The following is a 15,845-nucleotide window of genomic DNA, read 5'->3' as shown; positions in this document are numbered from 1 at the left end:
CTCTGGGTGGCAGCCCCTCTGATGATGCTTCATTATATACAGTACTAGCTGTAGTACCCGGCGCTGCCTGGGATAGTAACTGTCTCTCTCTCTGTCTCGGTCTGTCTGTCTCTCGGTCTGTCTGTCTCTCGGTCTGTCTGTCTCTCGGTCTGTCTGTCTCTCGGTCTGTCTGTCTCTCGGTCTGTCTGTCTCTCGGTCTGTCTGTCTCTCGGTCTCTCGTCACACACAAACATTCTTTGGACGTTCTGGTTGTATTGTGGCTCCCAGCTTCATTGACTTTAATAGAAGCATATTTTTTGGCGAATAACTAAAGCGCGGGGTTAAAGTTTCCCCTTTAAAACCTAGTCTATGAAGTACCCCGAGTCAAATGGAGTGCAAAATTTCGTGATTGCACATGCGACAGTGTGAATTTCTTTAGTATGTGTATATGTATGTGTATGTATGTATGTATATATATATATATATATATATATATATATATATATATATATATATATATATATATATATATATATATATATATATATATATATATATATATATATATATAATTGTAATAACTGGGGTTGCCCAGGATAGTAACTGTTCCTCTATCTCTCTCACAGTCTGTGTGTCTGTCTGTCTTTGCCCGGCTCTCTCTCTCTATCTCTCTATCTCGTTAAATTACGCTGTCAATCTCTGGCAGCAGGATTTAACTAGCTCTGGCGGGGAGCGCGATATTCCCCGACTGCCATCGGAGTCCCCATGACTCGATTATTGGGCGACGATGAGTTTTCATGACGTAGTTCCTGTGAACCCCGGCTGAGCCTTGAACAGCAGAAGCGATCAGACAATGTCAGCTTAAGTCCTCTAAAGGGACTAGTAAAATCAATTTAAAAATATGTAATTTTTTTTTTACACTTCTTGTTCAAATCACCCCTTTTTGCCCCCATTGCAGAATAGCCCAATTAAAAAAAGAAAAAAAAAATACATCTTTTGGTATTGCCACTTTCAGAAATGCCATATAGATATATATATTTATTATTATTAATAATAATAATAATAATAATAATAATAATAATAATAATAATAATAATAATATCATCTCATCAGTAGAGGGCGTAATGTGGAAAAAAAAAAATCGCCAGCATTCCATTTTTTTTTTTGTTTTTTTGATCCCCGCAACATTACAATAAAACATCACCTCTATTCCCGAAACTGTATAATTAACAAGTCCACTAAGCACAAAAAAATGCCCTCACATAGCCCAGATCCCGAAAAATGAGAACACTACGGGTCTTGGAAAATGTCGCCAAAAGCACAACTTTTTTTTTTTTTTTTCTCCATCCCCCCCTTCCCCTCCCCAAAAAAAAGAACAAAACAGCACCACCTATGTCCTCAGGCTGAGTCTGATATTGCAGTTTAGTCCCATTTACTTAATACATGGATGAGCTGCAGTACCACAGATGAGGAGTGCTATTTCTGGAAGAAAGTAGTCTTGGATTTTTAATCTTACACTCAATTACTGGATGCAATTAAGACTTTTTTTCCCCCCACTTACCCCCTTTAAACTGATACTCTAGATATTGGCACCGCCCCCTGGACTCCTTAGACTGTCCTGCAGGGACTCCTCCTGTCTTCTCATCTGCTGTGCTCCTCTCACCACTTGATACGGCTTTATATTTCTTGCAAGTGTGTGTCGTCCCCCCCCCCCCTCCCATATTGAAATGATTAAAGTTCTCATTTTTGAGGTCTGTCTCATTCATGTTCCCTTTCAGATAAGCATGCTGGGGGTTGTAGTTGTGCCATAGATGGAGATAAATATTAGAGCGCCACTTTATCTGCGAGGAGAATCTATATGATAGTTATTATAGATGCTTATGATTCTTGTGACACGCGTTTCGCCCCAGCAGCGCTCTCGCGATTGTTAAAGGTGTAGCGTGTAATTACGCTCTGCGCCTTCCCTGTACTTAACGCTTCCATTTTCTTGTCACCGTCACATAATCCATGGTGTGGAGCCGCTCACGACGCAGACATGTTTTCTCCAGAACAAAGTCAGAATTGTCTTATTTTTGCTGGAAAGCCACGATTATGATTACCACTATACACATTGTAAAGGGAATATCCTAGCGGGAAAACCCCCGATCTACATGGCCTGATGGGGTTTCTGGGCACCTTTTTATAGGGGACCCCTGCTCTGAACCCCGCACCCTTCTATTATCCGCGGTAAGGAATAGTTTTCTCTCTGGATGACTCCGTACAACAATGTAATATATAGGCATCAATTCACTTGAGTTGGTGCCATTAAAGGGAACCTGTCACTATATTTGGCAACTATAAGCTGCGGCCACCATCAGTGGGCTCTTATATACAGCATTCTAACATACTGTATATAAGAGCCCAGGCCGCTGTGTAGAACATAAACACTTTATAATACTCCCCTAAGGGGCGGTGCGGACTGGTCAGATGGGTGTCTCTGTTCTCCGGTACAGGAGCTTCCTCTTTCGGCCATCTTTGTCATCCTTCTGATCAAAGTGCTTGCTCATCACTAGTTCCGAGGAGTACTGAGCACCTGAGCATGGTAGTGCCCGCTCATCACTAGTTACGAGTACTGAACACCCGAGCATGGTAGTTCCCGCTCATCACTAGTTACGAGTACTGAGCACCTGAGCATGGTACTGCCCGCTCATCACTAGTTACGAGTACTGAACACCCGAGCATGGTAGTGCCCGCTCATCACTAGTTACATGTACTGAGCACCTGAGCATGGTAGTGCTCACTCATCACTAGTTACGAGTACAAAGCACCTGAGCATGGTAGTGCCCGCTCATCACTAGTTACGAGTACTGAGCACCTGAGCATGGTAGTGCCCGCTCATCACTAGTTACGAGTACTGAGCACCTGAGCATGGTAGTGCTCACTCATCACTAGTTACGAGTACAGAGCACCCGAGCATGGTAGTGCCTGCTCATCACTAGTTACGAGTACAGAGCACCTGAGCATGGTAGTGCCCGCTCATCACTAGTTACGAGTACAGAGCACCCGAGCATGGTAGTGCCCGCTCATCACTAGTTACGAGTACAGAGCACCTGAGCATGGTAGTGCTCACTCATCACTAGTTACGAGTACCGAGCACCTGAGCATGGTAGTGCCCGCTCATCACTAGTTACGAGTACAGAGCACCTGAGCATGGTAGTGCTCACTCATCACTAGTTACGAGTACCGAGCACCTGAGCATGGTAGTGCCCGCTCATCACTAGTTACGAGTACAGAGCACCTGAGCATGGTAGTGCTCACTCATCACTAGTTACGAGTACCGAGCACCTGAGCATGGTAGTGCCCGCTCATCACTAGTTACGAGTACAGAGCACCTGAGCATGGTAGTGCTCACTCATCACTAGTTACGAGTACCGAGCACCTGAGCATGGTAGTGCTCACTCATCACTAGTTACGAGTACCGAGCACCTGAGCATGGTAGTGCCCGCTCATCACTTGTCTTCAACTGTTCAAAAAAGATGAAAAAATTAAACCACATCCTCATTTTCAAGCAAATTAAAAAAAAATATATGAAAAAAAAACAAAACATTTTTAAGCAGGGTATTTAGGTATTGCTGAAATGAAGAGACCCGTTAATATAAGTAAATCTTGCGCATTTGATAATGGAAAGTTCTGGATGCTTTGTCTGATTCTCACTATTGTCAAGATCCTGTTTCTTGTCAGTGAATGGAAATCTTGTTTATACTATTGCTGACATTTCTTCCTGCTGACACGGGTGTGCAGATTTTCTTCTTTTTTTTTTTTTTTTTTTTTTTTTACTGTCTGAGCTCTCTGGTGTCCTCCATTGGACGTGCCTAGTAGTGAGTTGGTAGGCCGCAGCCTTGTCTGACGCCGGTCACCGGGCTGTTTCTTGCAGGTTGGATTTGGGCAGCTGCCATTCAACAGCACCGATAACTTCTCCAGCTACCCTGACGTCTGTTTCCAGATATTGGGCTACAAATTCCTCTGTCACAAGGTAAATGCCCACCTTTTATTTATATATAATATATAAATAAATATTTTTATCTGCATCAAGTGTTAAACATCTCTTGGTCTCATTGGACTTGTTGCATCAAAAAGGAATGTCCAAAACTTTGACAATGATGTCCTTTTACTTAGGACCCCGATTGATCCAAGTTCCTCCCTCCCCCCCCCCCCCTCCCCAAATCTGCTGTTTGCTGCTTCCATGGCAGCTGGATTTAAAGGGAACCTGTCGCCACTTTTTTGGACTATAAGCTTTGGCCACCACCACTGGGCTCTTATATACAGCATTCTAACATCCTGTATATAAGAGCCCAGGCCAATGTGTAGAACCTGAAAATCACTTTATAATACTTGCCTAACGGTCGCTCTGCGGTACAATAGGGCCTAATGGGCGTGTCCGGTGCCGGAGCAGCCTCTTCCGGCCATCTTTGTTCTCTTTCTTCTCTAGCTGCAGTGCATGATGGGTCCGACATCATCCACACTCACCAGCATTCAGGTCCTGAGCAGGGCAGATCACAGTATTGTAGTGCGCCTGCGCGGGATCGATGAGTGTGTATGATGTAGCCGCATCATGCACCCAGGCTTCAGAAAGAGGACGAAGATGTCCGAAAGAGGAGGCACTGGACAACGTAGACGCCCATTAGGCCCTATTCCAATGCAGAGCCACCGTTGGGTAAGTAATAAAGTGTTTTTTTATGTTATACCCTGGCCTGGGCTCTTATATACAGCATGTTAGAATGTTGTATATAAGAGCCCGGTGGTGGCCGCAGCTTATAGTCCAAAAAAGTGGTGACAGGTTCCCTTTAAAACAGAGCGAAAATAATGCAGCACTTATCTCTGGTATTGTAGCTCGGATCACATTCACCTCAATAGGAGTGGAGCCACTGTACCCACAATGGCTACTGCAGTGTATGGCGCTGCATTGCTTCCGCTCTATTTGCAGTTTACATCCAGCCTTTATGGGACTTAACAGCCTGATGTCAGACCCCCGCCAATCTGACATGGGTCATCCATATCAAGTTCCGGGACAATCCCTTTAATATAGCACTCTGGTTATGTCCCTGTTCCCTCTATTAAAGCTGCAGTAATCCATACTTCTATGTATAGAGTATATAATACCACCATATTGCCCAGAAGTTAACTCTTTTCTCCTCTCCTATTCCAGTCCTTTTTCTGTGGTCGGAGCGACTACTTTAAGGCTCTGCTACAGGATCACTTCTGCGAGAGCCATGAGCTGCAGACACAGCCGAGCATCCCGGTCATCACCCTGCACAACATAAGCGAGGAGACCTTTACCCGCCTCCTGTACTACATATATAGCGACGACACCGAGGTGAGACTGGTGGGAAAAGGATGTGTGTGTGTGTGTGTGTGTGTGTGTGTGTGTGGTGTGTGTGTGGTGTGTGTGTGGTGTGTGTGTGGTGTGTGTGTGTGGTGTGTGTGTGTGGTGTGTGGTGTGTGGTGTGTGGTGTGTGGTGTGTGTGTGTGTGGTGTGTGTGTGTGTGGTGTGTGTGTGGTATGTGTGTGTGTGTTCTTACCTAGCAAAATACTGCTTTAGTTGCCCCTGGCAACCAATTGGAGCTCAGCTTTCATTTCTTAAACAACACTGGAAAAATGATACCAGCTTTGTGATTGGTTTCTATGGGCAACAAAAACTGCCTTTTTATTTCTTAAAATTGTCTAGCAGGAAAACTACTCCTAGCAACCAATCACAGCTCAGCTTTCATTTTTTCCAGAGAAGAATAGAATTGAAAGCTGGGATATGATTGGTTGCTAGGGGCAACAAGGCCACTTTTACGGTTAGGTTTGATAAATGAGGCTCCTTCTGGATTCTTTTTAGACAGTTTTCTAAATCTTCTCTAATAAAGTGTTGATACAAGTAAAATATATCTTTGTACCGTGTTAGCCAGTAGAGATAAAAAAAATTGTTTAAAAGAACAGAGAGTCCTCAGTGGTTGATACCTTTTAATGGCTAACTGAAAAGATGGTAATAATTGCAAGCTTTCGAGACTACTCAGGTCTCTTCATCAGGCATGGTATAACAATCCAGAGTCCTTTGGGGATCAGGAACTATCTCTATGGCAGGGGGACAAGCTGTTCTAGCCATAAATACTGATGCAGTTCAGTGTGAAAGTTTTATTGTCCTATCAAAGGACAATAAAACTTTCACACTGAACTGCATCAGTATTTATGGCTAGAACAGCTTGTCCCCCTGCCATAGAGATAGTTCTGTTTCATATAACTTGTTCTTTTTTTTTTTTTTTTTTTTTTTTTACTGCACTATTCTAAGTCCTGTTGTGTATAAATACGTGACTCTTCAGATTTTGTGTTATACCATGCCTGATGAAGAGACCTGAGTAGTCTCGAAAGCTTGCAATTATTACCATCTTTTCAGTTAGCCATTAAAAGGTATCAACCACTGAGGACTCTCTGTTCTTTTAAACAATTTTTTTCTAATAAAGTGTTAACAGTTTAAAAAAAAAAAAATCCAAAATCTGTAACCCCCCCCCCCCACCTTTTCAAGATGGGGCACACTGGTAAATCCTATGTTTGGTACGGGTGAATGCGCTGATATTGGCATTTAAAGGTTTGATTGGATGTCACAATCACTCTACCATGCCCCCCACTCCACGACAAAGTGCAGAACGGATGGGCTAATAGGGCAGCCAGAGGCCTACTGAAGGCTTTTGTAGTTTCCTTCCAGATGTTTCTATGAAGCCTAGGCTGTGGCTGGTGGGGTAGTGGAAAACCCCACTGACCTTTTCTCCAAGGAATCCAGATTTTGTATGTATGTATGTATTTATGTATGTAATATAAAGGGTGCTTTACACGCTGCGACATTGCTAACGATATATCGTCGGGGTCACGTCGTTAGTGACGCACATCCGGTGCCGTTAGCAACATCGCAGCATGTGACACCAAGGAGCGATCGCAAAAACGTCAAAAATCGTTGACACGTCGCTCCTTTTCATAATATCGTTGGTGGTGCATGCGTGTGACACCGCAGGAACGACGAACATCTCCTTACCTGCATCCACCGGCAATGCGGAAGGAAGGAGGTGGGCGGCATGTTCCGGCCGCTCATCTCTGCTCCTCCTCTGCTATTGGCTGGCAGCTTAGTGACGTCGCTATGACGCCGAACGCACCTCCCCCTTGAAGGAGGGATTGTTCAGCGGTCACAGCAACGTCGCTGAAAAGGTATGTGTGTGACACTGCCGTGGTGATAATGTTCGCTACGGCAGCAATCACCAAATGTCGTACGAGCGACGTTGGCGGGTACTATCGTGCGCCACATCGCTAGCTATCTGTGGCTATGTTGCAGCATGTAAAGCACCCTTAATGTATAATATAGTGTATGTATGTATACATGCACCCATAGATAGATAGATACATACATACATACATACATACATACATACATACATACATACATTACTTACATACATACATACATACATACATACATACATTGTATGTATTACATATATATAACAAATGTGTGTGTGTGTGTGTGTGTGTGTGTGTATATGTATATAATAGATATAGATATATATATTTTATTTATTTATTTTTTATCTCTATCCCTCCAACCTATGTAATAAGTCCTCGGAAGGGGGAGGGGATATTTAGTATAAAAGATAAAAAAAAAAAAAAGTATAAAAAAAACCCCCACAAGAAATAGCCATTCCTGCTGCAGCCAACAGAAACCAAGGGTCATTTATTATAAAGAAATGTGCTGTAAATGGAAATTTTAGGGGCGTTAAGTCATTACAGATTTGGCCCAATGTGGCCATAGATGACTCGTTGCCCACTTTTATACATGGGCTTGCATTGTATAAGTCTTGTTTTCATTTGCAACTTTTTGCTATAATCAGAAATCACATGGGGCACGGAAAACGTCAATATGATGGCACATCCCATGTTGTACCAGCAGGTGGCAGCAGAACACTATGCCCTAAACAATCTGTTAGGGCTGTTCAAAGTTTTATCAGCTCGAACGCAGACCATTGTTATTCTATGGGGCAGTGTAGATCTGCATTTTTTTTTTTTTTTTTGTGTCTTCCCCTTTCTCAGCTTCATTCGGCATAAAAATAAATAAATTTAATTGCAGTATCCGAAATATATATATATATATATATATATATATATATATATATATATATATATATATATATATATATATATATATATATATATATATATATATATATATATATATATATATATATATATATATATATATAATAGAGAGAGAGATAGATATTATAATATATATATATATATATAGATATTATAATATATATAATATATATATATATAGATATTATAATATATATAATATGTTACATTACAATTCTATAAAATGGAGACTATAAATTGACATAATATAAAATGAATAAATAAATTTTGCATGTGAATGACAAATGAAACAAATCATCACACTTTGCTGGATGAGAACATGAATAATTAATTATTTTTCTTTTAATACGCTCGTGTGACCTCAGCCTTGGAGCTAGAAAGTGTAACTCCTCAAAAAGAATTAAAAAAAAAAAAAAAAAAATCCCCTATGCACAGGATAGGACTTTCTGGTTGCAGGGTCTTCTGAGACTACCAGTGATCCTGAGAGCTCTGCAGCCCCGTCTTGAGTGGAGGAAAGGAACAAATACTCGGCCTTCGCTACGTTTATTGTCTGTAGGACTACAAAATACAGAATTGTGTTCTTTCAAGTGATTAATGGGGTGCACAACCCAATTCTTAGGCTGAGCCCCAGTCACTGGGGGACCCAGTGGTCAGACCCCAGTGATTGGCAAGTCATCATGATTTTGTGGGTAGAGAAGATGTAAAGTTGCTTCTTTTTATTTTTTACATTGTATCAAATAATATGTAGATTATACTTTATAAATTCCTAAACGTTTTTGGGTTGCATTCCTCCCTTCTTGGAATCTCCACCCTCCTCCCCAGACGGTTGAATTAATGGACATGTCTAAGCCCCTGTAGTTGCGAGTCTGGTTATTTCCGTCAGATCTCCGCAGGATTAATTCTCACGTTTTCTCATAACATGGACTTGTTGCCTATTTGTTTGTGTTCTGCCCTCCGCAGCTGTCCCCGGAGAACGCTCACGAGGTCCTCTGTGTGGCTGACATGTATCTGCTCCCGGGGCTGAAGCGACTTTGCGGCAAGATCTTGGCCCAGATTCTGGACGAGGACAATGTGATTGTGATTTGGAAGACAGCGAAGCTTTTCCAGCTGACGCGGCTGGAGGATCAGTCCACGGAGTACATGGCCAGAATTGTCGAGAAGGTACAGTCCCTGCTGCACACATCAAAGCGACTCGTGACAATCCGACAAGTGCCCGAAGGCTTATACCAAGCTTTTAAAGGGGTTGTTGAAGGTTCTATAACGTTCTCTGTAGTATATGTGACTCTTGTATCATTTGTGCCGTTCATGTTCATTATCACAGTTGCTGTCAGCTTTCGGAAACCTTCATTGTTTATATACAGAAAACCTGTCCTACAATGTAATAGCGGAGATAGAAGCCTAAAGCCCAGGACAAGATGCCGCTGTTATGTTCTGTACTGACTGATACATTGTGACGAACCTTCAGCGGTGTCAGCTGTGCACCGGATGGGATCTCTGTCATAAACTTGTATAATGTGGTCAGTCAAGTTTACATACAGGGGTAAAAAAATAACAAAAAAACCCCAAAAATCTTTACTCAGATGAGGATTTTAAATTTGTATCCAGTTTAAACAAGGCACTTTGGGCATCAGGCTATGTTCACAAAGCGTGTGGTGTTTTTTTTGTTTTTTTTTTCTGCAGCAAAACCTGATCTCTTAATGGTAAAACAAAAAAAAAAAAATATAAGGCAGAATAAAAAAAAAATATATTTTTTTTTTTTTTTTTTTTTTTTTTTTTTTTTTATTCTGCCTTTTGTCATTTTTCTACAGTGCATGTTTAAGTAAAACAGTTTTATTCCCCAAAACAGCAGCAAACACCCCCCCCCCCCGAAACACAGCTGCATTTTGCACTTCTTTCAATGGTGGGAAAAAAAGCAGCAAAAACACTGAAATAATTGCATTTTTTAAAGAAGCAGAGGGTCTGTTTTCCATCTGTCAGGGGGGGAAAAAAACAGGTTTGGATGAGATTTTTGGAATCCCAGGTTTTCCCCCTCGCCCATGGCGGCACCACCTGAGAGGTCGTGCTGTCATGGGCTCATGAAAATCCCGTTACCGGTAAGTAACTAAGACTTTTTGCTGGTCCTGTAAAAAGCAGCTTTACATTAGCATGGATTTGCATAACACAAATGAAGGGGGGGAAAAAAAAGCATGGGGTAAAAACCACACTGTGTGAACATAGCTAAATACATTGACAGCACAGATTTCTCTGTACTGATAGTTCGCTACAATGTATTAGTTCAACTAAACTTTAAATGCCTGTTTAGCTCAGAAATACAACTGTAGCAAACCCTCAGCTCTGGGTTTAAATCTGGATAGGTCTTCAAATCCTGCAAGTTGTCAAAGATGGTTGAATTTAAAGGGGATAGCCCTACTCATTTCCCTTGTTTGCCCCCAGTAAAAATAAATGAGCCTATACCCCCCCCCCCCCTCCGGTGCAGCTGCGTTTCCCGCGATGTCTGTCTGAAGTTGCGATCCTATTAGCTCACGTCACATTATGACATGCGAGACTCATGACCAATCGGCACCGGCTTACTCCACCCGGTCTTCAGACATTTGAGCAGGAAGTCTGTACACCCCTCACATCCTGCTCAAATGTCCAAAGGTGGCAAACGAGAATTGAGTAGGGGCTGTCCAAGTAATGGAAATCCCCTTAATGGCAGCCAGTGGAAATCCTAAAAGATCTATCCACCCAGTCTGTTTCCTCTTCAGCTTTAGATTCCTGCAATTAGGAGACCTTTTGGTGACAACCTAGTCACATAATGTGATATCCCAAATGTGCATCAGGATGTCAATGCTGGGGCCCCTAGGAGAATGGGGGCCCTGTGAAACTGCCAAGCTCACTCTCCCTTCCCTTGAAAGCGGGCTTTACAGACAGCGACATTGCTATCGATGTCGCTGGTGAAAGCAGCCGCCCCCGTCGGTTGTGCGTCATGGGCAAATCACTGCCCGTGGCGCACAACATCGCTAGGAACAGTCACACGGACTTACCTGCCTAGCGACGTCACTGTGGCCGGCGAACCGCCTCCTTTCTAAGGGGGCGGTTCGTTCGGCGTCACTAAGTGGCCACCCAATAGAAGAGGAGGGGCGGAGATGAGCTTCCGTAACATCCCGCCTACCTCCTTCCTTCCTCATTGCGGGCGGCCGCAGGGACGGTGTTGTTCCTGCGGTGTCACACGTAGCGATGTGTGCTGCCGCAGGAACGACGGACAACCAGCGTCCTGCAACAGCAACGATCATCAGGATAGGAACAACTGATCAACGATTTGGTAACTAATTTTGATCGTTAACGGTCGTGCGTTTTACACGCAACGACGTCGCTAACTAGGCCGGATGTGCGTCAAGAATTCCGTGACCCCAACGACCTCTCGTTAGCAATGTTGTTGCGTGTAAAGCCTGCTTAACGCCAGTCCTGCTCACGAGCCTGTCTTCTGTTCAGTTCTTTTAAACGGGCTTTACACGCAACGACATCGCTAACGAGATGTCGTTGGGGGGCACGGAATTTGTGATGCACATCCGGCCTAGTTAGCGACGTCGTTGCGTGTGGAACTCATGAACAACCATTAAACGATCAAGATTACTCACCTAATCGTTAATCATTGACACGTCGCTCTAATCCCAATTATCATTGCTGTTGCAGGACGCAGGTTGTTCGTCGTTCCTGCGGCAGCACACATCGCTACGCGTGACACCGCAGGAACGAGCGACATCACCGTACCTGCGGCCGCTGGCAATGAGGAAGGAAGGAGGTGGGCGGGATGTTACGTCCCGCTCATCTCTGCCCTTCCGCTTCTATTGGGCGGCCACTTAGTGACGCCGCTGTGACGCTGAATGAACCTCCCCCTTAGAAAGTCGAAGTCACTAGGCAGGTAAGTACGTGTGATGGGTGTTAGCGATGTTGTGTGCCACGGGCAGCGATTTGCCCGTGACACACAACCAACGGGGGCGGGTGCTTTCACCAGCGACATCGCTAGCGATGGCGCTGTGTGTAAAGCCCATTTTAGACTTCTGCAATTAAGAACCTTTGGTCACATGACTGTGAAGTCATCAAAGGTCCTTTAAACAATCTTGACCTAAGAAAACAATTGCTGGGGTCCCCAAGAGGGAGGGCCCTGAGGAATTGTGCAGTTTGACTCCCGCTAATGCCGGCCCTGACTGTATCTAGGGCTTATTTCTTGGCGTTGGGCTTGTATTTGAAGCATACTGTATAATCGTGCTAGGGCTTATTTTTGGGGTAGGTCTTATTTCTAAGGAAACTCAATGTATAAAGCCGAAATCCTAAATGAGTTTGAAAGAAGAGGTGTAGAACTTTTATTCTGCTGCGTTTTCATAGGACTCTTCCCCCTTTTTCTCCCCCAGTTGGCGGATTCAGAAGAGTTTGCCTCTGCGGTACGAGAAGACGCTGCGGCAGTAGAAGAGCGACAGGAGACCGACTCCATCCCGCTGATTGACGATATACGCTTCCACATCACTAGTAACGTGCAGACCTATAGCGCCATTGAAGAGGCTAACCAGCGGCTGGAGGCCTTGGAACTGCTGCTGGGCCGTCTGGGGCTGGAGTGCTGAACACCGGAAGAATTGCTTTATGCTGCGCCGCTCGGGGCGCGCTGTGTGCCGCCCTATAGTTGTTGTATTCTGCCTCCTTGCTGTTCACATGCATTAATCTGGTTCATCTGCAGTAGTCTATAGGATTACACACAGCCTGCACCTATATATAATACATCCCGGGGAGATCCAATGGCTGAGCACAGATACCTGGCAAGAAATGCATTAATGAACAAACCCTTTAACTCTTAAAGGGGTACTCTGGTTCTGCAAATACAGATTGGGGGTTTTTTTTTCCTCTTTAAAATGAAAAGATGTTCAGTTTTCTGTATCGGTGTCTTAATTTTTTTTTTTTTTTTTTATTTATTTATTTTTTTTTATTTTTCCTTTTCAATATCTCTGCTTGCTGTCATTCAAAGATATCGCTATTTAGAAAAGATTCTAGGAAAACTGGAACTTTTCATTGCATCTTTTATTTATTTTGCGAAAACTGAAATACCCCTTTAAGGCGCGCCAGTACCCGTCAGTCGGACTCTTCTGGGTCGGCAGAATCTCCTTTACAGATCTCTTATTGGGATCTACAGTATTCATTGCATTTACCATCGGCTGTCACTGTGTGAAGTGCTTCTTTTGTACTTTTTTATTTTGCTGTTTACAATGCATGAGACTCGATTCGGCGGAGGGGACTGTGAAGCGGAGTATATACCTGTATACCTCCTAATAAAGTGCACTGTGTTTAGACCAACATTAATGATTAAGTGTCTTCAATAATGCAAAAACATTGCAGGTAATCGCTGCCAACACTGTGTATACATACAATAATGCAGCACGCCCAACTGGCCACGCAGACGGCCCATAGACCTTCTCCAAATAACTACAGCTTTAACACTAGAACTCCCAGAGAGGGGTCATTTAACATTTCTACCTTTTGGAACCCAGAGACGGGTCGAATGACCTGAAGGATTTTAGCTAACATCCTATAACCGTCTTTTTTTTTTTTTTTTTTAATTTTTTTTTATTTTGTAATTAAGGCCATTACTGTCGCACCACAGGAGGTTGTTGTTTTCCATTGAGTTTAGCCATTTAGTTTCTAGTTAGTTCTATTCAGTTTATTGCATTTCATTTGACCCTCTTTCGGGACTTCTGGGGGGAGCTCGAAATTTCTGGGACTTCTAGTGTTAAAGCCATATATTTAGGATGTAACTCTGGATATATAATGTATGTACACAGTGACTCCATCAGCAGAATAGTGAGTGCAGCTCTGGAATATAATACAGGATGTAACTGAAGATCAGTACAGGATAAGTAATGTAACGTATGTACACAGTGACTGCACCAGCAGAATAGTGAGTGCAGCTCTGGAGTATAATACAGGATGTAACTCAGGATCAGTACAGGATAAGTAATGTAATGTATGTACACAGTGACTGCACCAGCAGAATAGTGAGTGCAGCTCTGGAGTATAATACAGGATGTAACTCAGGATCAGTACAGGATCAGTAATGTAATGTATGTACACAGTGACTGCACCAGCAGAATAGTGAGTGCAGCTCTGGAGTATAATACAGGATGTAACTCAGGATCAGTACAGGATCAGTAATGTAATGTATGTACACAGTGACTGCACCAGCAGAATAGTGAGTGCAGCTCTGGAGTATAATACAGGATGTAACTCAGGATCAGTACAGGATAAGTAATGTATGTACACAATGTATTATACTCCAGAGCTGCGCTCACTATTTTGCTGGTGCAGTCACTGTGTAAATAAATTACATTACATACATAACTTAACTTATCCTGTACTGATACTGAGTTACATTCTGTATTATACCCCAGAGCTACACTCACTATTCTGCTGGTGCAGTCACAGGATAAGTAATGTAATACAGGATGTAACTCGGTGTACATGTATGTGTACTCAGTGACTTTACTAGCAGAATAGTGACTGCAGCTCTGGAGAATAATACAGGAGGTAACTCAGGATCAGTACAGGATAAGTAATATGTATACACAGTGACAACTCCAGCAGAATAGTGAGTGCAGCTCTGGAGTATAATACAGGATATAACTCAGGATCATTACAGGTGAAGTAATATGTATACACAGGGATAACTACAGCAGAATAGTGAGTGCAGCTCTGGAGAATGTTTGTTTGGTCGGGCAACGCAGACATTTAGTATCTGATTACAGGGTGTGACGTGGCTTTAGCAGTCCCTTTTGGCACTGGTAGGGTTAAACGATGGGTCCCGTTGCCATTATCCGCAGCATTTCCCCTCCAGCGTTCTCCTGCGCTCCTAACCTTGTCTTATTAATTCATTAGGAACTGACTCGTAAGGTAACAGATTCTTCGCTTCTACTTATAAATGCCCGGAGGACGCGCGGCCTCGTCCCTGCCATCCCGGAGAGATGCAGTCAGCGCAATGTCTTCATTACATTCTGTATGTAAAATGCTTGGAAGCAAGAAAAAAAGATCCAACAATTCTGTCGCCACCTCTGTTGTTGTTTGTTTTTGTTTTTTTTTTTGTTTTTTTTGCAGCCGGCCTGGTGGCTAATTAGTGAGCAGAGCGAGGACGGCTATTTATAAAAGGCTGAGGTTTGAGCGCTGCACAGAAGAACCGCAGGGAACCTCCCGTGTCGCTGTTTGACATCTCTGGAAAAGAAATATTATTTTTTTTTTTTTTTTTGTTCGCTCTTTATTTCATTTGTGGACAGAGATGAAATAAAATATACAAGAAAATTGCGAGATTTTACCGCCAAACCGCTACACAGTTATAATGATATGGCGATTCCCAGTACAATCTATGGTAGTTAATGGAGAACGACTTTTATGTATTGTCCTTGATGGAAAAGTTCACCTTCAATTATTCTTGGAGGAAGAGAATATCAGGCGCCTGTAAATTATAAGCATATTACGGTCGCAGCTGATTTGATTGACAATACGAGGGCAGAGTACAGAGACAAGATGTCGCTGTAAATGTCTCCGCCATAGATTATTGCATTTGATGAGTACAGATGTCATTTATATTCTTATTCAATAGAACTTGATTTACATGAATGGAATTAAAAGCTACTGTAGAGTTACAGGGCTGTGTTATACTTCAGAGCTGTATTCACAATTCTGCTGGT

The 15,845-nt window shown here is 42.9% G+C and overlaps 1 protein-coding gene across 1 annotated transcript in view; it reads left to right on the top strand.

Annotated features, from left to right (window-relative positions):
- Positions 1–13,466, top strand: part of ABTB1 (ankyrin repeat and BTB domain containing 1) — a 29,707-nt gene extending 16,241 nt beyond the window's left edge. The window contains exons 9-12 of the mRNA XM_075321515.1: positions 3,893–3,991; positions 5,165–5,332; positions 9,100–9,300; positions 12,534–13,466. Of these exons, the coding sequence (XP_075177630.1) occupies positions 3,893–3,991; positions 5,165–5,332; positions 9,100–9,300; positions 12,534–12,740 (675 nt within the window). The 3' untranslated portion in view covers positions 12,741–13,466. The remainder of the gene's footprint in view (positions 1–3,892; positions 3,992–5,164; positions 5,333–9,099; positions 9,301–12,533) is intronic.
- Positions 13,467–15,845: the final 2,379 nt, after the last annotated feature.

Source organism: Anomaloglossus baeobatrachus, chromosome 8 (assembly GCF_048569485.1).
Source record: "Anomaloglossus baeobatrachus isolate aAnoBae1 chromosome 8, aAnoBae1.hap1, whole genome shotgun sequence".
NCBI lineage: Eukaryota > Metazoa > Chordata > Amphibia > Anura > Aromobatidae > Anomaloglossus > Anomaloglossus baeobatrachus.
Note: the sequence above shows the minus strand (reverse complement) of the source record. Positions and strands in the feature narration are given on the sequence as shown.